This window comes from Lacerta agilis, chromosome 14 (assembly GCF_009819535.1).
Source record: "Lacerta agilis isolate rLacAgi1 chromosome 14, rLacAgi1.pri, whole genome shotgun sequence".
Lineage (NCBI taxonomy): Eukaryota > Metazoa > Chordata > Lepidosauria > Squamata > Lacertidae > Lacerta > Lacerta agilis.
Genome location: NC_046325.1, coordinates 28,866,291 through 28,890,279, shown reverse-complemented (window position 1 = coordinate 28,890,279; position 23,989 = coordinate 28,866,291). Strand labels below are relative to the sequence as shown.

The 23,989-nt window shown below is 47.9% G+C and overlaps 1 protein-coding gene across 1 annotated transcript; it reads right to left on the bottom strand.

Moving 5' to 3' along the window:
* Positions 1–803: 803 nt before the first annotated feature.
* FTSJ3 (FtsJ RNA 2'-O-methyltransferase 3) lies at positions 804–23,857 on the bottom strand. The gene is made up of 21 exons (XM_033169202.1): positions 23,750–23,857; positions 20,610–20,715; positions 18,697–18,743; positions 16,968–17,047; positions 16,255–16,354; positions 15,008–15,202; positions 14,341–14,456; positions 12,573–12,677; positions 12,145–12,245; positions 11,091–11,171; positions 10,817–10,978; positions 9,788–9,923; positions 8,556–8,761; positions 7,239–7,356; positions 6,762–6,855; positions 6,161–6,320; positions 4,179–4,267; positions 3,174–3,276; positions 2,403–2,586; positions 2,116–2,210; positions 804–1,328 (listed from the first exon to the last, which is right to left on the bottom strand). Exons 1-21 carry the CDS (start codon positions 23,814–23,816, stop codon positions 1,130–1,132), a joined length of 2,544 nt encoding a protein of 847 aa, XP_033025093.1. The 5' UTR covers positions 23,817–23,857; the 3' UTR covers positions 804–1,129.
* Between the last annotated feature and the right edge of the window lie 132 nt (positions 23,858–23,989).

Here is a 23,989-nt window from a genome sequence, read left to right as displayed (position 1 = left end):
CCAACATGTTCCAGGAAGAAACAGGGATGTGCATCGTTCTGGGCCCCCAAAAACTGGATGCTCCAATTTAATTGGTGGAGGAGTATGCATTTAAAGGAGCATGACGCTTAAAAATTTACCGTATAACTTCCTCCAAAGAATTATGGGATCTGTAGTTCGTTAAGGTTGCTGAGAGTTGTTAGCAGGCCCCTGTTCCCTTCATAGAGCTACAGTGGTTTAGCAAATCAACTCTATTTTTCAGGGAACTCTGGGGGGAGGCCCCAAATACCTGAAAGACAGCATACAGGTCATCCTGATGCTAAGTGTGGTAGAGGCGGCCCACTTGGCATTTCCACCTCCCTCAGAATTTTGTTAATTCTTTCCCCAAAGAGGTGAATCTGACTTCTTTATTATATAGGTTTCAGACAGTGCTGAAGACATGCCTCTTTACCTTGGCCTTTGACACTGGAAACATTTGTTTTCCTGGCACACCCTATTCCAGGGACGGTAATTGGTTTTTGATTGCTATAACCTGACCAGGGACCTGCTGGTGAAACACATGTAAACAAAGATTTATGATAATAATGGGTCACAGGTTTCCCCACGCCTGCTTTAAAGCCCTAAACAACTTGATCCATTAAGGATCACCTACGCCCAACATGCGTGGGATCTTGTGCCACATGTCTGTAATCAGGGGAATGTCAATCAGGGCTATGAACAAAGGGGAGAGGGGTGTTTGTCTCTGATGCAATACAAGGAACACCCTACCACTCTTAAGAGTGTCAGCGCTGCTGACAAGAAAAATAAAAGCAGCCAGAGAATAGTTCATGAGAAAACAATGTTTAATAACCAAGGGCAGACACCTTGAAGGGAGGTAACTCATGAAGAGTCCTCTCCATGGACATGCCTGGTGAGTTGCAAGTGGGCCAGGATAGCATGAAAATAAGCCCAGGCAACGTTGTCCCAATGCACATACAGCTCACGCCACCAAACCAAGCGCCAGGAATTCTGAAATTCCATGTGACATTTCAACAAACCTGGTCAGCTGCTGCTTGGAGACTCCTGGGGCGCAGTTACGAGATTCTGACATGTTCAAGGGTGGCAAGAGATCTGCTCGCTTAGCAACCACGAAGCGGCAGGACAAAATGGTTTACTTCTTCCGCTGCCGGTGTTTTGGCTTCTGCTCCTTGCGTTTCTGGGCTCGCATGTCTTTCTTGAGGCGGCTGTCCACCACTTTGAAGTGGCCCTTGACTCCAGCAGGGCGCCTGACCTTCCGCCCAGCGCCCTTTTTGGCCACAAGGTAGGTCACCTGCCGTTTCTCCTTGCCTATGCCTGCCTTCTTGTAAATGCTGTTATTGGAGAAGGGGGGGGGACACACAGGGAAAGTGGGGGGTTACAAGCGAAAGGCTTCTCTTCGGAACCCTGTCCAACTGCCCCAGTGTCTCTTGTGTTTATTTAGTTGCTATTTTACTTATTCAGTTCATATCCCACCTTTCCTCTGAAACAGGGAGGTTGTTGCATCTCCCTTTCTTCTCCTCACAACAATCCTGTGAGGTAAGTTTGGGCTGTGAGACAGCGAGTGTCCCAGGGTCACCCAGCAACCTTCATGGCAGAGTAGAGATTTGAACCATGGTCTCCGAGTTCCCAGACTGCTGACATTGCACCATGCTAGCTTTCCAATCTTTGTAAATCAGACCCTAGAAGCCTGGCCCCAACAAAGACCGTTATCAGCACAAGATAACTAGTTTATCAGGTTCAAAGGGGACTAATTTAGCTACATCTGAAGCACAGCAGGCCAGGCTTTTCCCAGAGCCTGGGTGGTTCATTCGTTTGGGAACGCTACAGAAGCCGCTCTGTGATTGGTTAGGAACAGTGGCTCTAGCCGCCCTGCTGTGGGACTGCAACTCCCATCATGCCCCACCAGCATGGCCTGATGGGAGTTGTAACCTAGTAACATCTAGAAGTGCCACAGGTTCCCCATCCCTCCCTGCAGTTGGAAGAATATTGGGATAACTACACACTGCAGACCTCAAGAGGAAGCAGAATCTCCCTCTGTGAGTCCTGTGCGGTTCATGTAGCAACCCTGCTGTTCTCCACAGGAAGCACCCCCACGCCCCCCCAAAGCTGAAGACCTACCTGCGCAGCTGAGCAGCTTTCTCGCGCTCAGAGATGTCCACGGTGTTCACCACCGACTCTGCTTTCTTCTTCATCTGCTCCAGTTTCTTCAGCATCTGTGGAGAGGGACAGAGCAGTCAGGGCACTGAGGGAGAGGGCCGGCAAGCAGGGTTCCTGTGGCGTTTGGAATAAACCTGGAGAGCTGCTGCCAGTCAGAGAAGGCAATAAGGATGAACAGATCCTCTGATCTGGAAAAGGGCTGTTTCCCACTCTGTGTGCGTGAACGGGCAGCTTGCTCTCTTGCTTACCCGCCGCTTCTTGCGGGCCTTGGCCTCTGCCACTTTCTTGATGGGCCGGGCATTGATCTCGCGCCAGCGCTGGCGGTACTCTTCCACCGTCTGCCGATCCAAGGGCAGCGGTTTGCGCCGGTGCTGGTGCTCTTCCTGAACAAACCACTCAGGGAGCTCGCCTTCTTCCTCGTTGAAGGTGTATCTGGGGGCAGGAAGAGCAGTAAGCAGGCAGATCAAAACAAGCGTCTGCTTCCCTCCCCTCCCTAAAATTGAAACTGGAGGCACAATTCACTTTTTAGGATAGGGGAACGTTTCAAGTGTGCTTCCTAGCTCAAAGGAGGCACACTCCCAGAACAACCACTCTTGCGGGGACTCTTTGCAGCTTTGCCTCATTGGGGATGACTGGAGCACCCCATCGCAGCAGGATTACCTGCTCACAGGTGAAAGTAGCTGAAATATGTCAAGATCAAATCAGCCGGCTCCAGTTAAAACTGCAGTTGGCGCCCCCCCCCTACCCCCACAAATTGCAGGCTTTACTGTCCACCTTCTACTTGGCTTTTAGTATCAATAAACTATCTGCTTTTTCACTCCAGTTGGGGCTCTGATGTACTGGTGATCTCCCTTGGTAATTAAAGTGTAGCAGAGCATCTGTGCGTCAGGCTGCAGCTCTGGGTGCAAGGTCTTGAAGTATCACACTTCTGCGGTGACACATGCTCACATGCAAATCTCTGTGTTAAAAGGTGATGAGGGACACACAGAAGCTTGCCAACACCTCCCACTCTCCATTACCTGTTGAAAGAGTCATCAATCAAATCCCTCTTGGCCTTTTTGGAGGCGGCAATGACGGATCCCAGTGCCAGGCCCTCGGGGTCCAGAATCCTAGCTCGCTTCACTGCAGTGAATGCACAAAGGGTGCATTAAGACGTGGGGAATATTGTGTTAAGTCCTCCCTGTGGCTTTGGGACCGATAAACCACCACGCAGCACTAGAATCAGAGAACTGTAGAGTTGGAAGGGACCCCCTATGCTCATCTAGTCCAACCCCGTGCAATGCAAGAATCGCAACTAAAGAATCCCTAACAGATGGTGACACAACCTCCGTTTAACAACTTCCAGTGAAGGAAAGTTTATCACATTCTGAAACAGTCTGTTCTACTGTTGAATTATTGCCACAGAAGTTCTTCCTAATGCTTAACTGGAATTTCCTTTCCTGCAATTTGAATCCACTGGTCTGGGTCTTACCCTCTGGAGCAGCAGAAAACAAGCAGGGTCCATCTTCACATATTTGAAGATGGCTGTGATATCACCTTCTCAAACTTCCTTTTCCACAGGCTAAACATACCTAAATTTCATTCAGATCACTGGACATTGTCACTATGCACTTTCTGCATATGCGGGCTTCTGTTCCTCTAAGATCCCCACATGAAAACAGCAGGAAAGAACTGCTGTATACTGCTCTAAATCTCATCATTTTACTCCTGAATTTTTCTGGGTTAAGTAGGCTGCAAATGGATTTTTTTTATTTAAAAAAATCTGACAGCATAGAAATAGGTGCTAAACATGTGCTACAGTCCACAATTTTTTTTTTACAGAAGTTGTGTGAAAGCTCGAGTATACTGCAAAAATTAACACTCGGGGAACCGTAGGGGAAAGAAAACAAACAGCCGTGTGAGAGCAGCTGCAACAACAACAACATTTCAGACTGTCTTCCAGGCAGCTTCTCCAGCTCCGAGGTTCAGAGAGGAAGCAGAAGCAACCAGGATACGAAAGCCCCCAATTCTTGGCTCATCCTCACCTGGATCGTCAATGGGGACCACCTCAATGCCTCTTGGCTCTTCCTCTGACCGGAGCCGTTTTGATCCGGTGCGCGAGGCTGGCAGCTCCCTGAAACATGGAAAGAGAAGGGAGTTATGAGACGCCTCCGCTCCCACGTCCCATCCAAGTCTTCCAAAATAAACCTTAAATATGTCACATTAGGCATACTGCTCACCAAAATCTAAACATGGACAGCTGGAAAGGAACTCCCAGGAACTCTGGGGTTTACTTCTCTGGGATCTCCACCAACGCTCCTGCTCCTGAATCCAGCTGTGTTAGGTGGAGGCTAAAGTGTCCTTGGAGGCTAGGAGTGTTTTAATGACCTGTCACTGTTGCTGGATTGGGATCCTTTGAACATAGCTGCAAATGCATTGCTAATCTCAAGGCTGGATTACTGCAATGCACTCCGTGTGGGGCTACCCTTGAGGTTGGTCCGGAGGCTGCAGCTGGTGAAGAATATGGTGGCTAGGTTGCTTGTGGGGACAAACTACTGCCGACACATAATACACCTCGCTTGTGCGATTCGCACTGGCAGCTGATCCAGTCAAGATCAGGGGGAGACAACCTAAGGCCCGTGGGCTAGATGCGGCCCAATTGCCTTCTCAATCTGGCTCGCGGATGGTCCGGGAATCAACGTGTTTTTACATGAGTAGAATGTGTACTTTTATTTAAAATGCATCTCAGGGTTGTTTGTGGGGCATAGGAATTCATTCTTTCCCCCAAAAAATATAGTCTAGCCCCCCACATAGTCTAAGGGATGGTGGACCGGTGCACAGCTGAAAAAGGTTGCTGACCCCTAGTCAAAATGGTTTTGGTACTAACACGTAAAGCCCTGTACAGCTTAGGACAAGGGACCTTGAGAGAATACTGCATCCCTTATTTACCCAGTGGGCCACTGTGTTCTGCCGGAGAGCCTCTCCTTCCAGCTCCAAGGTTATCAGCAGCCTGCTCCACAGAAACTTTCGGTGTGGCTGTTCCATGGAGCAGCATGGCTGCTGAGATATGACAGGTCCCCACGATCGGCACTTTCCAGAAATAACTGAAGACAATTTTGTTCCAACAAGCTTTCCGGGCTGGAGCAGTAGGTCTCTGAAGTAGGTGTCCCCCTTTTTGTATTGTATTGTTTTAAAACTCGCTGTCTGTTGTGCTGTTTTGTAACTGATCTCATTACATGCTGCATATGGTGGTTGACAAGCAGCACATACACTCAGAGCTTCCAGGGGAGAAAGAGCTTTGTGACCTAAGAGAACTAAATGTTTAGCAGCTGCGCCATTGCACAATGTTTAACCCTCTTCAGAGGTAAGGCAGCATTAAAAAAACAAAACAAAACAATAATGAAATAATGAATAGAGCGGTTAAGTCTCACTGACCAAATTAAACAGACAGCACTCCCTGGCTATATTTTCAATTTAACTGAAAATATTTATACTTCACCTTTACTTGTAAAAAAAAAAAACCTGAGGCAGCTCAAAACACAATACACAATAATACCAAAACCAAACAACAATATAGCAGCAGATGAAGACAGTTGGGAACAGCAGCAACCCCACTGATCCTTGACCACAGCATGGTTTAATAGCTGGATGCATTTCATCAAAACTAAAATCCTACTTTGATCTCAGTTGCAACATTGTGGGAGGCGATGAAGGCGATCCTAAGAGGGATTTGTGTAAGTGAGGCAACAGGGATTAAGGAAGAGAGTGCAATGGAAAGAGAGTGCTTAAAAACAGATATTTTTTTTTAAAGAAACCTAGAGCAGCAGCACAAGAGAAATAGAGGACAGTATGTGCAATCCACCGAAATCTTGTGGCAATATGCAGAAGGACTTTCTGGACTAAAACACAGGAATGTGACTTCATCTTCTAGAGCAGTGTGGTTGGTATTTTGAAAGATGTTCACGTGGGACGTAAAATTTGAAAATTAATTTTAAAAATTATGCATTTATTTTAAAAAGGACTTCACCTTTCGTCATCGCTGTCGCTGCTGTCGCTCTCCCCCGTGTCAGAACTCTTCCCCTCAGCTGTACCTCTAGGACCTTCAGGCTTTGGGCCTACCTCGAGTGTTGTCTCTAGCGCAGCACCAGATCGGGGCTGCATCTTTTTCCTCTTTGTATTTTTGGAGGCTGTGTAAGAGAAAACCATAGACAGGGTGAGAAAATCTATCCCTCGCCTTCCATCAGTCATCCTGAACTAACAGGCCTGGGGCAAACGTGAGTGGGGGAAGGGAATGAAGGAGGAGGCTCAGCCCCAGAGAGTCAAGATTCTCATACATGGATGCCAAGCTCGGTATACGAAATCCCTTCATATATGGTGGGAGTGTGAAAAAACCAACAGCTTATCGGCAGTCTATATTCACAGGCTTTTCTGCGATTGCAAATCAGTCTTCAATCCTGGATTCAATATTACCTCTTCTGGTTACTGAAGGCAATGTAAATCCTACCACTGTTCAAGAAGATGCTAGCTCTGCTGTCACCCCTGGAATCGGCAGACAATGGAAGTCTGCATTTAGTCGCTCGAAGAACGGATAGATTTTGTCATCCTTCAGGCTCAAATATGTGGCTTACCTGGGGGAGGTTCTGCCTGGTTCTGGGACAGGACTTGCGCCTGCCCAATCTCTAGTGCCTCGTCAGCATCGTCGTCAATCCCAGCAAAAGCTTCCTGGCCAGCAGAAAACACAAAACAAAAGTCAAGGGCACAGCTGGAAGCATCCCTTGCCCAAACAAGGTGCTGCTTCCTGGAATAGCTAGCTGCCTAATCTAGCTGCAGGGCACCCGTCTGGAAAGCTGAGCCAATCTAACATGACACTCAAACAATGATGCTCTTAGCGTTCCCACTAGACCAAGGGGTGGGGAAGCTGCCACCCTCTGGATGTTGTTGTTGAACTCCCAACTCCCATCAGCCCCAGCAAGCCTGGCCAGTTGTCAGGGATCTATCGGAGCTGCAGTTCAGCAACACTGGGCAGAGCCAGAGGTCACCTAGTCCTGAGCTATGCCATCATTGGTCATGGAGGAGGCCAAAGAAGCGTATCGGGAGATGCTCACCTTGCCAAACCACAGACTCGCTTGATGTTCCTGCCGCTCCTCCTTGCTCTCCAGCTCCACCAAAAGTGGGTTCTCTGCCTCGGCGCTCTCCTCTTCCTCTTCCTCTTCCCTGGCAACCCTGTAAACACATTGGCCAGAAATCCCAGGTGGACAGCAGACCCACTTGTAGCCCACCGACAATGGATGGGAGGGAGATTGGACTCGCAGGTGTATTCCTACTGCTGTTGGAGGACTAGGAACTCCCACTTGGGAGGGATAATGAAATCCCACCTAAGAGGCATATTGAGGGTTAACGGGCGAATGAAGAACATCTGCCCACACCCTATTGCCTTGAGCACTTGGGGGGAGGGAAAGGGTTGTAGCTCGTTGACAAGAGCTTTTGATTTGCACGCAAAAGGTTCCAGATTCAGTCCCTGGCATCGGCAGGTGGGGATGGGGCGTCCCCTGCTTGAAATCCCACAGAGCTGCTGCCAGTCAGTGTAGACAATACTGAGCTAGATGGAGCAATGGTCTGACACTGTTTAAAGCAGCTTTAAAAACAAACAAACAACAATTTCTTTATCTCCAGTGATGGGAGCAGAATAAAGGCAAGCTGGGCTTTCTAGGTCAGTGTTTTTATGGTGTCTATTTTCCCTGTTTCTAGCAATCGTTCTAGAAAGCAAACCCTCAAGGTAATAACTCCACCTGACTGTCCAGCCCCCCAGCTCCTGTCCTGCTCCTCCGCCCCCCCTTTCTCTTTCTCCCTCTCTGAGTTCAGATCCTTCTTTTCTACAGAAGGAGGATACATGATCTTCCACTACATTGCATTCATGTTCAATAAATGATATTGCGAAAAGGAGGTGGCAGTTGGGAGTTGACAGTTGGGAGTTGACAGTTACTTGGTTACATGAGGTGAGAGGTGCGGGGACTTCATGCAGATGCTGCTTGGAGGAACTTGTAAACAACACTTATTGTTCAAATGTTGCCAACCTGACAAGTAAAGAGTTTTATCTTCAACTATTTGTGTGAGGCATTTTTAAAAAAATCACAAATAGATAACAGCTTTCGAGGTGAGCAATTTTGTGGTGTCTTCAGACCCTCAAGGTAGTAATTCCACCTGATTTTCCAGCCCTCCAGGGTCCTGCACTCTCTCTCTCTCCATTTGGATCCTTCTTTTCCACGGAAGGGATCTTCAAGTAATTTTCACCCCCAGGTTTAGTGCTGCTGAGGTGGAGAGAGGCGGTGAGGAGACCGTCTCTCTCCACCTCCCTCCAGAACACCAAGCCAACCTCATTACTGGAGCCAACCCGCCTTGCATCCTCCCACTCCCTTTAGTACCTCCGCTGTGGGGCCTCGGCCCGCTTCATCTGCCTTGACCGCTCCTCAACCTCCGCCATCTCCTCCTCGTCCAGCTCGCTGGCCAGAGACATGTCATCGTCGGAGTCTCCCCCTTCCGAAAGCGAGAGGTCGTCATCTGCACTTGCTGCTGTCGCCACAAAGGTATCTGCTGCCGCCATGTCTCCCTGGAACACCTCATTCAGCAACTGGAAGTGGAAGAGGCACAGGTGTGTGTACAGGATGTGTCAAAGGAAGGCAGGACCGTCTTAGAGGGCAGTTCTCCTTACCGCTGGGAGCTGCCGCCACTCTTCCAAGCAACTTTACCCAACCTGGTGCCCTCTGGATGTTGCTCACCCTAAGCAGTGTAGTGCAATGGTTAGAGCGTCAGACTAAGATGTGGGAGATGCGGGTTCGAACCCCCACTCAGGTGACCTTGGGCCCCAGGGCTGTTGAGAGGGTATTTTTTTTTTTGGTAGGGTGAGAAAGAACCATGTGTACCACTTGGAGCTCCTTGGTGGCGTATAAATGTACTAAATAGACAAATATGAATGACAGAAGTTCTCCTTGTTTATTAAGGCGTTTTTATACTGCCCTTCATTGCAACAGGCACAGGGCGATGTGCAACAAAACAAGACGCAACAAAACAGAATACATAGCAAAATCATTAAAACTTAGGACCCAAATATCTGAAGGATCACTTCCATCCTTACAGACCCTTTTGTGTGTTATAAATGGGGGAGAGGGACTCTTGGTAGTCCCACCGCTCTCAGAAGTGGGCATTCCCCATGGCAGCTCCTAAATTATGGTATTCCCTCCAAGCACATGGGTGGGTCAAGCATCATATAGGTTCAACAGGATATGTGAATTAGGAGGAACTTGTATCATACTTAGAACTGGCTTTACTCATCACACCTCTCCACCTCTAGAAGCTCGATGAAAGAGGTGCGTCTCCATCCGCTGCCAAAACAAAGACACTGTAAAGGCACAACAGCTGTGGAGCCGCCACCAAAAAGGCTCTTCCACAGGCCCCCGCGCCACCCACCTTCTTCAGAGCAGGAGCCACCGAGTGGGCCTCACCTGCTAGTAACAATGAACGGGCAATCACCCATTCTGGCTGGGGGGCAGTGGCAGGCAAACAATATGTGGAGGGCACCAGGTGGTGGAAAGATGGACTAAGACGGATCCTCCAGGGCCCGCACTTTGAATGCATGTTTGCAACGCTTCCTGCTTACCTGACTTTTGCTGATGGCCCGGAGGGAGAACATGCTGGTGTCACAGTCATCGGCGACAGAAACACCGGGAAGATCCATCTTGAGCTCAACGCGCTCTCGCTGCCGCCGTCGCTCACGTAGGATCTTGCGTTTCTTCCTGGTGTTGGCGAAGAAAAAGATGGTGACGTGGTGGATGGAGACCGCTGGAATGGGTGGGACGGAAGGCAGAGGGCCCAAGTAATAGTTGGAGCAGGAGCCAATGGCAGGCAGAGCCAACTAATGCCATTTTCATCCCCTGCTGAGTTCATAGAATCATAGAAATGAAGAGTTGGAAGGGACCCTTAGGATCATCTAGTCCCACCCCCTGCAATGCAGGAATTTGCAGCTGTCCCCTACGGGGATTGAATCTGCAACCTTGGTGTTATCAGCACCATGCTCTAACCAAGTGAGCTATCCAGGCTGACAAGGAGTTCTACAAGGGCAACAGTGAGACAGAGGAAGATGGATAGCCTGCCCACCCCCTGGGCCAACGTTTGAAATTCCCTAGGCGCACTTGGCACCTGGCTATCGGTCACTTGCGAAAAAGTGAAGATGCCTGGGCACCATGATGGCGCCTGATGTCTCCACCATTTGGAGGTGCATGCCTGGGGACCCTTGGATCTTGACTGTTTTCATACAGTAGCAACACATCCCATGGAATCATATCCATGATATTTTATCTGCACAACCAGAATGAATTTCAGGCACCAATAAGTCATATTGAAAAATAGTACTTTTGAGCTGTCTGGCCCCAAAATGGCAACTAGGCGACTGTAACCCTGGTTTAAGAAGCCATAAGGGTGCCCAGCTTATATATCCGAGTTTCTAACACCGCTCTCCGGTGGCCTGTGCATGAGTGCCATCTCTTCCGTTCCAGGCTTCCCACAGCCCCCGCCCACCTGTCAAATGGCTTCCCCTAGAAGTTCCGGAACGCCATGCGGTCTCTCCTTGCAGCCCTTTATCACCAGGCACAAATGGAGCTGGCAATTTGGGGCTGCAAAAACCACCCACCTCTTCAGTTCGGCCATCTCTTGGGCCTTGAGTTCTGCCAGTTTGAGCTCCAGCTCCTCCTCCTCTTCTTTCTCGTCTGGCTCCTCTCTGCTCGGGGTCTCTGGACTCGCCCGCTCAGGCTGCGGTTCGTCCTCCCCTTCGCCCTCCTCGCCAGAGCTCAAGCTGAAAACAGGGAAAAGAGGCTATGCAAATCCAGACCGCTTTCCTCCCCCAGCCTATATAGCTGGCTGCCCCGCAAGCTGAACGTCGCCGGCCCCCTCCCCGCCCCTCTTACTTGATATCTATTTCCTTGGCTTGCTCTTTCAGCTTCTTGACAAGGAAGCGCCTCAGCCTCGTCCTCCAGTTCAGCAGGCCCCTGAGCAACGCAAAGAAGACGACAGTCAGACTCTATGCCTGCCCACCTGTTTTCTGGCACAGTCAATGATGATCGCAGGGCCTTGACCAGTAGCTACTATGGAGCTGGGACTTTTAGTGAGAGATTTAGAAGGTCCCCTCTGCTTACTTTTGTCCTAGTTTGCAGGGCTGAGTGTGTGTTTGTGCCACGATTCAGCTGGAGTGCAGAAGCAGCACATAATGGGACACAGGATGCAGAGTTCAATTTTGATTTTTCAAAACAGTTTCCTATGAATGTGAACTGGAAGTATGTGGGCAATGCCTGGCAATGTCTTGGAAAACTAGAGGTGGGGTGATGTAGCATAGTCGCTTGCATGCTCTTGCTGCCCATGGTTTCGGGGGAGGCTGCTTCTGTGGCTGGGACGTGAAAGGTGCCATAATATATACTGACTCACACTTGCACACATGAAAGAGTTAACCTGAGCCCTGAGCTCAGGTTGCAAGTGGGCGTGGCTTAGCAGGCTCTCAGCTGGTTCACCCCCCTCCCTTCTCTCTTTCAGTTTTCTGGAACAAGCAAGAAGCCATGCAGCCATGGCTCTCTGCAAATAAAATGAGATTTTAAAGCCCGCATCTTTGTTAACTGAAAGATTGTTTGGAAACTTTTTTCATCTTCACTTCACTGCCATTGGATGGAGATGTTTGCTGTAATGTTGAGAAACTATTGTGAGTAAAACATTCACTTATTTGCAAAGCTAAGTGTCTGTGATTTATTCTAGCCTAAGTTTTCTCATGGAGAATATTTGTTTACAGGTGGATGAAGGCAGATGCAAATCTAACCGAGTTTTAATGTGCTTTGGAGCAACTGCCATTGTTTTTCACTCTTCTGCTAGAGAGTAGGAATCTCTCTTCAAAACCTCTCTCTCCAATGAAAGGTGGGCCTTGTTCCTCCTTCATTCCCTGCACCCCAAATCCTACCCTTAAAAGGAGGACCATACCTGAGCTCCTTACGGCCCAGAACACGGATGTCCCGACAACAGTGACGCACTTCCTCGGTGGTAGCGCTGTGGCGTTCCAGCTCTTCACTGTCAAAGACAATCTAGGAAAGGCAAGGGGATGAGAGAGGCACCAATTGCTTTATCCATCCAAAGGACTTTGCCCTATGTTAATGAGCCTCCTCAGTAGAACCTGCTTACCCTGCACAGGAAGACCAAACTGAAGTCATAGTAAGATATCATAAGCAATGGCAGGATTGCAGCACCTTTCAGGTTCTTGCAGCTAGTAACCCCTCCAACTCAAAACCTCCAGGTTCTCCGGTGTCTAATGCTGCTACCGCCCTCCTGATGAATCAGCTGCTGCTGCCAACATTCAGCCCTCCCCACCCTATGCTATGCAACTCTCTGGTCACGGCCACCTGGGTACTCACCTCACTGGCCTTTGCCAGGAAGTCCACAGGGTTGGGAGCCTTCAGGAAGTCCGTCAGTGTGCAGCGGTTATAAAGAATTGTGGTGCCATCTTCATATCCCTCTGCCTAGTTGGAAGGAACAGCAGATAAAAGTGAAGAGAAAACCCATGGGACTATGGAGCAGAGACTTGGGCTAGAGTCGTGCGCCTCCATGCCACTCACCTCAACCTCTACCTCTTTTTTCTCTTGACTTTCCTGGTGCCAAGGATTTTATTTATCTTTTATATATAATTTTTATTACATTCCGTTTTACAATGTAGAATACTCATTTAAACATAAAATATCAATAACTTCCCTTCTTCTCTTTCCATAGTTCATTTTGCGTATCAAAAATCCCTGCATATTTTACATAAACTAAAACATTCAGTATTCCATTATTACATCCATCAAAATTTATTTACACTGTTGAGTATATCTTAATGCTGCCAACCTTTTCAAGTGTACACAAATTTCCCCACGTATATTCAAGAAACATTTTCCAATCTTCTCTAAATGTATGTTCTTCTTGTTCTCTTATTCTATAGGTTAAGTCTGCAAGCTGTGCATATTCTGTCAACTTAAGTTGCCATTCTTCTTTGGTTGGGACCTCGCTCATTTTCCATTTTTGGGCTAACAAAACACAGGCTGCAGTAGTGGCATACATAAATAACCTTTTTTGACACCTGGGAATTTCCGTCTGAATTATCCCCAACAAAAAAGACTGTTTTTTTTGTTTTTTTGGAAAAGTACTTTTAAACACTTTGTCCAATTCATTATTGATTATTTCCCAATACTCTTTTACCCTTTTACAGGTCCACCACAGGTGCCAAGGATTTTAACAGAACCTTGCTGGATGAGGCCACTGACCCATCTAGTCTAGCAACCTGTTCTCAGCATCCAATTGCATGCCTGTAGGAAACCTAAAATTGGGAACTGAGCACAACAGCACCACCCCCTCCTACTGTTTCCAGAAAATGGAATTCAGAGGCATAACTGCCTCTTGACTTCAGCAGTAGAGCATAACCCTATATCCTCCATGAATTTGTCCAATCCTCTTTTAAACCCAGCCAAGCTGGTGGCCATCACTGCCTCTTGTGGGAATAAGTTCCATAGTTTAACTACGGGATTCTTTTGCTCCCACAGGTTACCACTGTGCCCAAGCAAAAGTGTGGAAATTTGCAGTCAGTATCCAATGTAGAAATCTAAAGCAAGACGGACAGACTTCGTAAGCAATCCACGCTAGTGCTGGGTGATATATCATCCCAAACCAGTTTGCAGTTGATATTGTGATACTAGTTTTATAAATTTTGACCTGGCGATATATATCAAATCACGATGTGTGTGTGCGTGCTGTGCTGTGCAAAAATCGCAATGTGGGAAAAACCGTAAGGCTAGCCAATACTCCTCTCGATTCCTGTTAACTGCTGGCCCAGCTCTCCCCTGTCTCCTGTGGGGGGCAGCGAATCACAAGAGCAGGCTCCAGCAAAATTCACCATGCAGGAAAAGCCATCCTAATTTCAGACATTGCAATATATCAATATACTGCGATGCTGCAAACCAGATATGGCCCAGCCTTACTCCACTTCCTTTGCAGCTCCTTATCCTTGCAAGGTCAGAGAAGGGCAATTCCGGAGCAAAATCAGAGAAGGCAAGGTGGTGGAGAAAGCTGCTTTGGAGGCAGTGTTTCGGCCAGTTAGCTATTTCAAAACAAAGATAAACTGATCTCCTTAAGGTTTGCTTGTCAACTAACCTTGGGCTTCTTCTGGGACACCAGCTCAGTGACTGATTTGGCCTGCACCTCCACTTCCTTGAAGGCAAACTTGGGGTCGAAGAACTTGTTGTCGATTTTATCTGGGGCCAAATAGCCTGGAGGGGGAAAGTGGTAGGAGAGAAAATGAATTTGCAGTCGTACCTTGGTTGTCAAATGCCTTGGTACTCGTCCATTTTGGCTCCCAAATGCCGCAAACCCTGAAGTGAGTGTTCCAGTTTGTGAACGTTCTTTGGAAGCCGAACATCCGATGTGGCTTCCAATTGGCTGCAGGAGCTTCCTGCAGCCAAATGGAAGCCACGCCTTGGTTTTTGAACATTTTGGAAGTGAAACAGACTTCTGGAACGGATTCCTTTCGACTTCCGAGGTACCACTATATATTGATTTCTAGGTATCAGTAACTTTGTATTAACTTAACATGATTATACGTAACTGTGTATTTTTGCAGTATTTTTAAAGTTGTCTGTTGTCGCTTCGGTTTTCTGTATACACCGCTTAGATGTTTTTAACGTATTAAGCAATACAGAAATGAAATGATCAATCAATCAATGCAGTTTGCGAGGCTAAAGCCATGATGCTACCAAGCCTCCCTCTGCTCATCTTGTTCTGTGTCCGCCTTGTGCCCACTTCCCCCTCTCTCTGGACTCACCCTGGCAGACCACAAAGATCTCGGCAGACTCGTTACGCGAGGCCTGGGGCTTGGTGGCTTGGACCTTGCGGAACAGCTGCTGAAAGATCCACAGGAGGGGCTGGTAGTCCCGGGAACGGAAGACTTTGCTGATGAACCAACCGCCCTTGGACAAGAAGTCGCAGGCCAGCTTCAGCGCCGACAGCGTGAGGTTCGCTAAAAGGAGAGCAGAGGGGGGAAGGGAATGAGACGGGTGCCAGGGAAATGGGTGGCATGGGCTGCTGACTTGGCGCTTAGCCCAATCCACCAGCACGTTTGCACACGAAAACACTCAGCCCCACCCCCTGCAATCATTTGCAACATATGGATAATAATACGTACCTTACAGGGTGGTTGTACAGATTACAAGAGAAATTTGTTTTAAGCACGCTTCGAATGCCTAGCATTCAGCCGGCCAATAATAAATCTTTAAAAGCAGCCCCAAATATTATCATTATTAACTGGCTTTCTAAACTTTTTGGATTAAGTGTCTCGTGCTCTACCGACTGAGCCACCCTTCATCCAATGACCACACGGCAGCACACAGTGATGAATAAAGTCGTACACGGTCTCCAGTTTTCTACAGAGCCCCATAACCTCACTTCCAAATGACTGAATAAACAAATGCACCTTTAGACGGAAGCCAAAAAAAGGACAGTGCTGACAGGGAGGGAGCGACCAGTGTAGCAGGGGGAGTTCCAAAACTGCAGTAGTCTAACCTGGAAGCAGCCAGAGCATGGGTTTAAAACTACTGCAAGATTAAAAGGCCCGTGGCTCTGGCACATCCCTTATGCTGGCCTCTCTTTCTCAACGGCCAAGATCAGGGGAAGGAAGGAAGGGCAGCACAAGAATGTGACTTTACAATCCCATCTGAGGCTGAGTTCTCACTGATGTCAAATGCAGGAACACAATTCCACCATGTATTATATGATTTGATGGCTACATGTGTATATCACTTTGTTTGCAGCAGATGGACAATGTGGCCAAGGGGATTCTTGCAAAATTGACACTCCATGCACATTGGGAATCGCACGGCCTGTCCTGTGCGCTCGAGAATCATTGCTGCTCTGTAACCCCACAGTGATAAGACAGGCCGGGCGCTCTATCCACGCAGCTCTGGATATACAGCTCAGCCACCCGCTTCTCCTTCAGGAGACAGAGCACACATGTGCCGCCGGCGAGAAGACCGCCTACTCCCTCCCAGCACCCCTGGAAGAAAAGCCCCACACCTTGGGAAAACGCATCATGTACCCAGCTGGCTCCCATGTTGGGAGCCCCATCGTTCAGCACAACATCCACTTTCCACGTCTTCAGCTCCTTGCGTAGGGCCTGGGGGGGGGGGGAGAAAAAGACTGAATTTAGGGCAATACCTAGCTGAGTATAACGCAGAGAAGTACATGACAGAATTCACCAAGACAAATCATCTCTGCCTCATTGCAGAGGACTGGATGTCATTGGGAAAGGAAGGCTCCTAGCCAAAATTGCCAGGTGGGAAGAGGGCTATTGTACTCAGATCCTGTCTGCAGGGTTTTCATGAGCATCTGGTTGGCCACTGTGAGAACAGGATGCTGGACTAGATGGGCCATGGGCCTGAAAAAGCAGGGCTATTCTTCTGCTATGTTCTTGGTGTGCGTGAGAGAGCAACAGAGAGTGAGGTAGAGAGAGCAGAAAAGAACACAGAAGAGTCTCAATCTGCTTTATTAACTTGGCATTTTGTTCTGGTGTATTTAGACCTTATTGCGTTTTATGTTTTTATTGCCATTTTTAAATGCTACCTGCCCTGGGATTTATTCATTGAAATCCGGTATGTAAATTCTACAGACAAAGAAACAAACAAACAAACAGATGAGAGATGAGGATGGTAAAGGCGGGTGAGACAGAAGACTAAAATTAGCTGCGCAGGGAATCAGGGCACGGGTACCGGAAAAAGAGAGCAAGTTACCTGGCGACACTTCTCCGTGGTGATGTCTTCCTGCATTGTTACCACATTGGGAATGGGCTTTATGGGAACCAGGTCAACCCCTGAAATCAAAGACATGGGAGGAAGCAGGGAGGGAAATATGGGGAAGAAGTTTCTTTAGGGGGAAAAACAGTGCCAGGAATCTCACTGCCCAACTTCTGCAGCGTAGCCCATTGCAGGCAAAACTGCCTTATATACAGAGGATGTTAATGCGTCGCATTCAAAGAATGTGCGATCTGTGTACACCCTAGCTGAGCTATACACTCAGCTGAAACATTCAACAAGGGCACAGTCTCAGCACATGGCAGCCGGGCTGTACAGATCAATAAGCACAGGCGTACATGTCTTCAGTGCAACATGGGAAGATGCCTAAGCAGACAACAATCAGCGCCTCTAGATCAGTGTTTCCCAACCCTGACCACTGGTCTTGCTAGCTAGGGATGATGGGAGTTGTAGTCCAAAAACAGCTGGAGACCCAAGTTTGGGAAACACTGCTCTAGATAGACCCCCCCCCCCAGGAGAAGCCACGTCGCCCAATTCTGCTGCCACCCCATCCAGGGAAGCAGCAGTGGCACCTGCGTTGGGAGGGCTGCTCTGCCCTACCGCAGGGCTGCTACTGCACCTAGCCCAGTGCTGCCCACTCTGGCTTGCAGCAGCTTCCCAAGCCCTACCGCAGGTGGTCTTTCCTTCAGCTAGAAATCCTTCTGAACAAAGGATGGACTCTGGGACCTGAGGCACATACTCTACCAATGTACTTTGCTTTCACATGTGAAGCATCAGGAAACCCCTTTTATGCTTTGTGGCAGCGATGAAGACGCTGTGGCCCTCCAGGTCATAGGAAGGCAACAACTCTCCTCAGCCCTGGCCACTGGCCATGCTGGCTGGGGGATGGTGGGATCTGGAGTCCACCAAAGCCTGGCTCCCCAGCCCTGCTGTAGGGCAACTTGCTCAATGCACACCCAGCCCCCTCCCACTGCTTACTTCGCCTGCTCAGGAGAGCTGGCATGACCTGGCAATTAAGAAACAATGGCTCTGAACCAGGAAATGAACCTGCTTCAGATGTGCTCTCTTCCATGTACATAGAATCCTAGAATTGTAGAGTTGGGACCCCAAGGGTCATCCAGTCCAACCCCCTGCAATGCAGGAATCGTAGTGGAGATCCTTTTAGGCAGGCCCCTTGCTCTCAGCCTCTCGTCAGGGATATTTCTTACCTTACAGAGGATGTGCAAAAAGATCATGTATGTGGGGAGTTCACAATGCTCTCTACTATGTAAATGAAAAGTCATGATCCTTTTGTGTACATCATCCCCACATCCTCCCTCTCTTGCATGGGTGGGGGACCTGTGGCACTCCAGGCTCTGCTGAACTACAACTCCCATCATCTCTGGCCATTGGTCACGCTGGCTGGAGTTGTAGTCCATTAATTTCGAGTGAATCATGGGCTCCCTACCTTGGCTCTAGCCAGTGTGTCTCTGAACACCTGGGAGAGCAGCAGTGGCAGAGAGGTTGGATGCTTCAGCCGAGTTTCCTGCATTGCAGGGGGTTGGACTAGATGACCCTCAGGGTCCCTTCCAACTCTACAATTCTCTGATTCGTGTCCCTTCTTGTGAGCTCCCCAGATACATCTGGGTTGGGAAATGGGAAGCTAGGCTAGATTAGGGCTTTGCTCTAAGTATCTTCACTCTCTTCTCCCCGCAACAAGGCTACTTACCAATTATAAGACTGGACACAGGCATAAACTTCGAAGCCACCTGCAACCTGTTGGAAGAACAGAATCAGGTCTACCTTTGAACGAGTAAACAATGACACCCAAAGAGCGAGAACAAAGCTGGTTCTTCATTTGATAAAAGAACTGGGTCTTCCCACAAAAATATTCTTTCCGGTCTGTTCTATAGGGCTGTTTCGAAGATTACTGATAATCTGTGCAAACACGGGCCTACAAAATATGCTCTGCAAAGGCAGAGTCAGGGAATCTTCAGGACGGGGTGGTCAACCTGCAGGCCTGGGCCTAACTTCAAAAGCCCTCCGCTCTTCCCAGAAACCTGAACTGACAGCTCGCAATCTATCGCTCCTCCTGCAGCATGCTGGGTGGGAAGGAGAGGAAGAGGTGGCAGAAAAGGAAATAAAAGAAGGGTAGCTCCAAACACTTTTGGCTCTGGCTCTGGCCCACTGCAGGCATGCAGCCCCTGAGGAGAGCCTCAAGAGACTTAGTCCAGCAGGGAGGAGTCCTCGCCCTTCTCTTCTCTTCTCTTCTCAGAACTGGAGAGCCGGGCAAGAGAGTCCCTTTTCCCGGGAACCCTTTATCTAAAGCACAACTTGAAATCAAGCCAACTGCTTGCCCCTTCCTCTGTACTGGACCAAAGCAAGCAAATGTTGGGCAGGCTACCAATGCAAGATATTTTGTGCCCTTAAGAAAAACAGCAAGTATTTGTATTGGCTGAGACAGATGTTGTGCTTCACCTCAAATCCAAGGCACCCTTGCCTCCTTTTCAAAAGCCTTTGGATATAAGATCAGTTAACTGATCTTATAACTTCTGCTTTTTTATTTTTACTGTTGCTACGATAATAGTTTTTGTTTCTGATGTTTTTGATCCGTTTTATAGTTCTGTTTTGTAGGTTATCTTGAAAATCTAGATTAATAAAATTATGGTTTCAAAAGAAAGCCTTTGGATGTTTTCCCTACTGATTATAATGGGCGTGGGCGTGTGTGTGTGTGTAGAGACCAAGAAACGCCTAGACCAGTTTTAGAAACTCAGGTATATAAGCTAATTGCCAAATGTCACCTTAAACCTGGGTTACGGTCGCCACAACGGAATTACAGCAGGGTAAATGCAGAGATTAGGAAGTTATGACTAAAAGACTGCCATTCATCACATTGTTCTGTTTTGCTATTTATTGAATTGAACTGAATGTTTTATTGATGACTTCTCTGTTTTTACTAATGTATGTCATTGCATTTTTTGTTTTAAACGTCGTGCGTACATTTTTCTTTTTAAGATTATCTTACTGCATGTTCTGTAAACAGCTTAGGGGTTTTGCATATTAAGCAATATATAAATATTATTGCTGCTGGTGACCAAATACTTTTTCTCTTTAAAAATGTTTTCTGCTTCTGTGGGGGTCTTTTCTCTGCCCCTCCCAAAAGCACAGCGATTCAAAGTAAAAAATGGAGCCTTGGTGAAGGCATTTCTTGATTGGAAGCCAGTGTTGTCGTTCACAGAATTAGCCCCACTTCCTCTCTGGGTGGTGCTTTTTTCATTAATGGACAGCTCAAGGGCAGCTGCAAACCTTACAAGTCCACTTGGGGTGGTTCTGAAGCCTCAGAGGCAGTCCGTTTCATCTTGACTTCCCCAAATATCTCCACGGTGGGGATCCTTTCATGGACAAGTCACAGGACCAAAGCAAATGAGTATCTTGAAATCTGAGTATCTTGAAATTTCAGCATTTTCACTGGCCTATACTGAACATATTTCGCTGTTGTTTATCGGAAGCTCTTCCCCAGCTGTCAGAACCGCACAGTCTCATATATGTGACCTGTACCAGTAACATGTCAGTAGCAAGACTTCTCTAATCCTGAAAAAAACATCCTCCACATGCCCCCTGCCCTGCTTGCCAGTCACTCACCATCCTCCAGGAGCAGCGCACAGATCCAGCAGCGCCCGAGACTTTGGAAGGAACTGGAATTTGCGGTTCAACTGAATGAGCTTGAAAGACGAACGGGAACGGAATCCTGGAAAAGGGATGCATGAACACCATGCCATGCCCAGTTAGACCTTATTCATTCATTCATCCATCCATCCATCCATTTATATCCCCCCTTTTCCTCCATGGAACTTGAGGTGGTTCTTCTCCCCAATTAATCCCCAGAACAACCCTGGAAGGCAAAATCCTATTCTTGAGCACTGTCTTATTTGGCCAAGATGAGGGTGGGCCACTTGGGAGTACCGGTAGTATTTAATGGGCTATCCTGGAGATGTAAGGAGAATGGCTGCTCATTGTTCCAGGGGCTGATCAAGAACAATTTATCTATCTCACTGTCAATCCAATACACATACCCTTTAGTGCAAGAGTGAAATGTGCCTCAAATTTTAACCCAGAAAAGAATGTGGCCCAGATATCATTTAGCTAGCCCAACCTAGGTAACATAGGAAGCTGCTTTATACAGCCTGCACTGGCCTTTGCACATCATTAGCCCAACCTCAACCAGCTGGCAGGGACTGGCTGCTAGGTTGTAACTTAACAAGGTTGGCCACACCAGCTGCTCTACCACAGTACAAATATAATAGTTAAGATTGAAAGAGTGGGTCTCCAGATGCGTGTTTGTGCAAAAGGAAAGTCTTGGGACTCAAAAGGCTGATTCCATTAACACTGACTGACAAAAAACCAGCTATCCGGGGTGTGACGAAAAAGTTGGTTTTGCTGGACCAGTTGTGAGGTTGGGTGAGTGGGCTGGAATAGAGGTTGGTAGGTTGGGAGATAGGGAGACAGGTTGAGGTAGAAAGAGTGAATTTGAGAAAGAGTTGGTTCTGGAAAAAGACAACATCCCCTCTGAGTGTATTGTATAGACCAGAATTTTACTGGGAGGCAGAGGTTGAGCCAGGAGAAGTAGGAGCTGGAAAGAAACAGCCTGCTTGGCACTCAAATCTAGTCTGGAGGGGAGAGATTCTTCTTAGGAAAAGAAGAAACTCCCAAACCCAGTGAAGGGAGGGGGTGTGGAGAGCCCTTGGGTCTATTGCTTAAGGTACCTGAGGAGCAGGATTATTAAAGGGGGTGGAAAACTGAAAGAAAGTTATCACCGGAACCAAACCTATAACGCAAAACAACTGAGGACGAATTAAAGTGTAATCATACTGTATGCTGAAGTAACCTAAGTTTAATCCATTCGTGTTATATACTATCTTGCCTTAAATAAATCTTTATTGTTTATTTAAAGAAAACCTGTCTGAGACTCCTGCTTACTAAATATCCCCTCACAAAGGTCCCCCGCAGGATACTCTGGGCTAGAATTTTAAGAGGAAAGGAAAAGAAACCTTTGAGTAAAGGGTTGTTCAGTGAGGTGGGGGCAATTTATCTAAGTGAGAGTGGGCCCAATGGCGTGGGAGGAAAAAGCGCCGCCGTGCCCATCGTTCACACAAACATCTTTCCTACCCCTACCTGAAGATGCCAAGGATGGAACCAGGCATCTGCAGGTAGGAGTGGGGAAGATGCTTTTCTGAAACCCTGGGGAGTGTTTGTGTCAGTCAGGGTAGACCTTTGCATGGAAAGCCTATTTTCTGCCACTGAATTATGGTCCTTCCCTTGAAGAAGGACACCCTATATCTAAAGCAAGCCCAATGGATACTCACCCAAATCTTGATCGTAAGAGCAGCATAGTGTAGTGGTTAAAGAGACTAAGCTATGAATCGGGAAGCCCCCAGTTCAAATCTTTCCTCTGTCATAAAGTCACTAAGGTGGTCTTAGGTAAGCCACTTCCTCTCAGTCCCTTCCATTTACATTATGGGGGATAACACTTATTTATCTCACAGGACTGTTAAACACTTCGAACACCTGAAAGCACTCATCAAATGTCAACTGTTGCTGCTATTATTATTATTATTATTATTATTATTATTATTTTGTTGTTTGTTGTTATTTTGCCCCCTGCAAGAAGATTACACAACCCCCCATATGCAAGTGGCGCTGTGGGTTAAACCACAGAGCCTAGGGTTTGCTGATCAGAAGGTCAGCGGTTCGAATCCCTGCCACGGGGTGAGCTCCCGTTGCTCGGTCCCAGCTCCTGCCCACCTAGCAGTTCGAAAGCACGTCAAAGTGCAAGTAGATAAATAGGGACCGCTCCAGCGGGAAGGTAAACGGTGTTTCCGTGCGCTGCCCTGGTTCGCCAGAAGCAGCTTAGTCATGCTGGCCACATGACCTGGAAGCTGTCTGCGGACAAACACCGGCTCCCTCGGCCTATAGAGCGAGATGAGCGCCGCAACCCCAGAGTCGGACACGACTGGACCTGATGGTCAGGGGCCCCTTTACCTTTACCTTTAAGAGGCATGTAAAGCAATGGTCTTCAACAGGTGGGTCAGAACCTGATCTGACGTGTCACAACAGAAACACTGCCACCTTGCTAATATATGGTAAAAGATTTAGAAATGGGTCCCCAAAGTGGAACCTGGGTTTGGAAAGGTTGACGATGCCCAATATAAACTTTAATCATTCTAATTCTACATCCCACTAGTTTAAGCCGGTTACTGTTTACCCTATCCTCAGCAGAAAAGGAGAAATCTTTCTGCCCTTGGATTTGCAGAAAACCTCCTTCCCGTTGGGAACCTTACAGCTAGGTCTTGCCTGCCTCCTCAGGGAATCATAGAATTGCAGAGTTGGAAGGGACCACGAGGGTCATCTAGTCCAACCCCCTGCAATGGATCTTTCAGCTAAAGTGGGGCTTGAACCCACGACCCTGAGATTTGTTTATTTATTTATTATCATAAGTCTCATAAGGCACCGACTGAGCTATCCCGGAGTGGAACAGTTTCAACTTCAACCACCCCTCCCCGTTAATGCACAAATCAAACCCGGCCCAAGACTTAAGCCACAGTAACTATCTCACAGGGCAAAGAGCGGGGAGAGAGTGTCTCTGAACCCACACAGAGTGACTTTTCATCTCTGTCGAGCAACTATCCCCGCGTTTCTGGGAATGAGGGCAAGACATACATTGGGGTCGTTTATTACTTAAGCGAGTAAACAAATAAATCAGAACTCCACCCCGGTTTTCTCACCAGTCTCCTTGGCCAAGTGATAGAACTTGTCCCTTCGGGTCTTCCCCACTTTGGGCTTCTTGCCCATCTTGGAATAAACAGCCGCAGCCCCTCCGGCGCAGAAAAGCAGCCACTGCGCGCACACGTGCTCGGAACTTGATCTGATCCTTCCTGCAGTCCGTAGCACTTCCTCTACCGGTTTGTATAATTACGTTGGCCGGAATCATCACAGCCATCTTGAGTGTGGCAAAGTCCCTCGCC

Excerpts from the sequence above, each read along its gene's own strand:
- FTSJ3 (XM_033169202.1), bottom strand. The coding sequence starts at position 23,816 with ATGGGCAAGAAGCCCAAAGTGGGGAAGACCCGAAGGGACAAGTTCTAT. Across the intron at positions 18,744-20,609 it reads TGCGCTGCTCCTGGAGGATG|GTTGCAGGTGGCTTCGAAGT; the intron begins GTGAGTGACTGG and ends TTCTTCCAACAG. Across the intron at positions 12,246-12,572 it reads TCCTGGCAAAGGCCAGTGAG|ATTGTCTTTGACAGTGAAGA; the intron begins GTGAGTACCCAG and ends TGCCTTTCCTAG.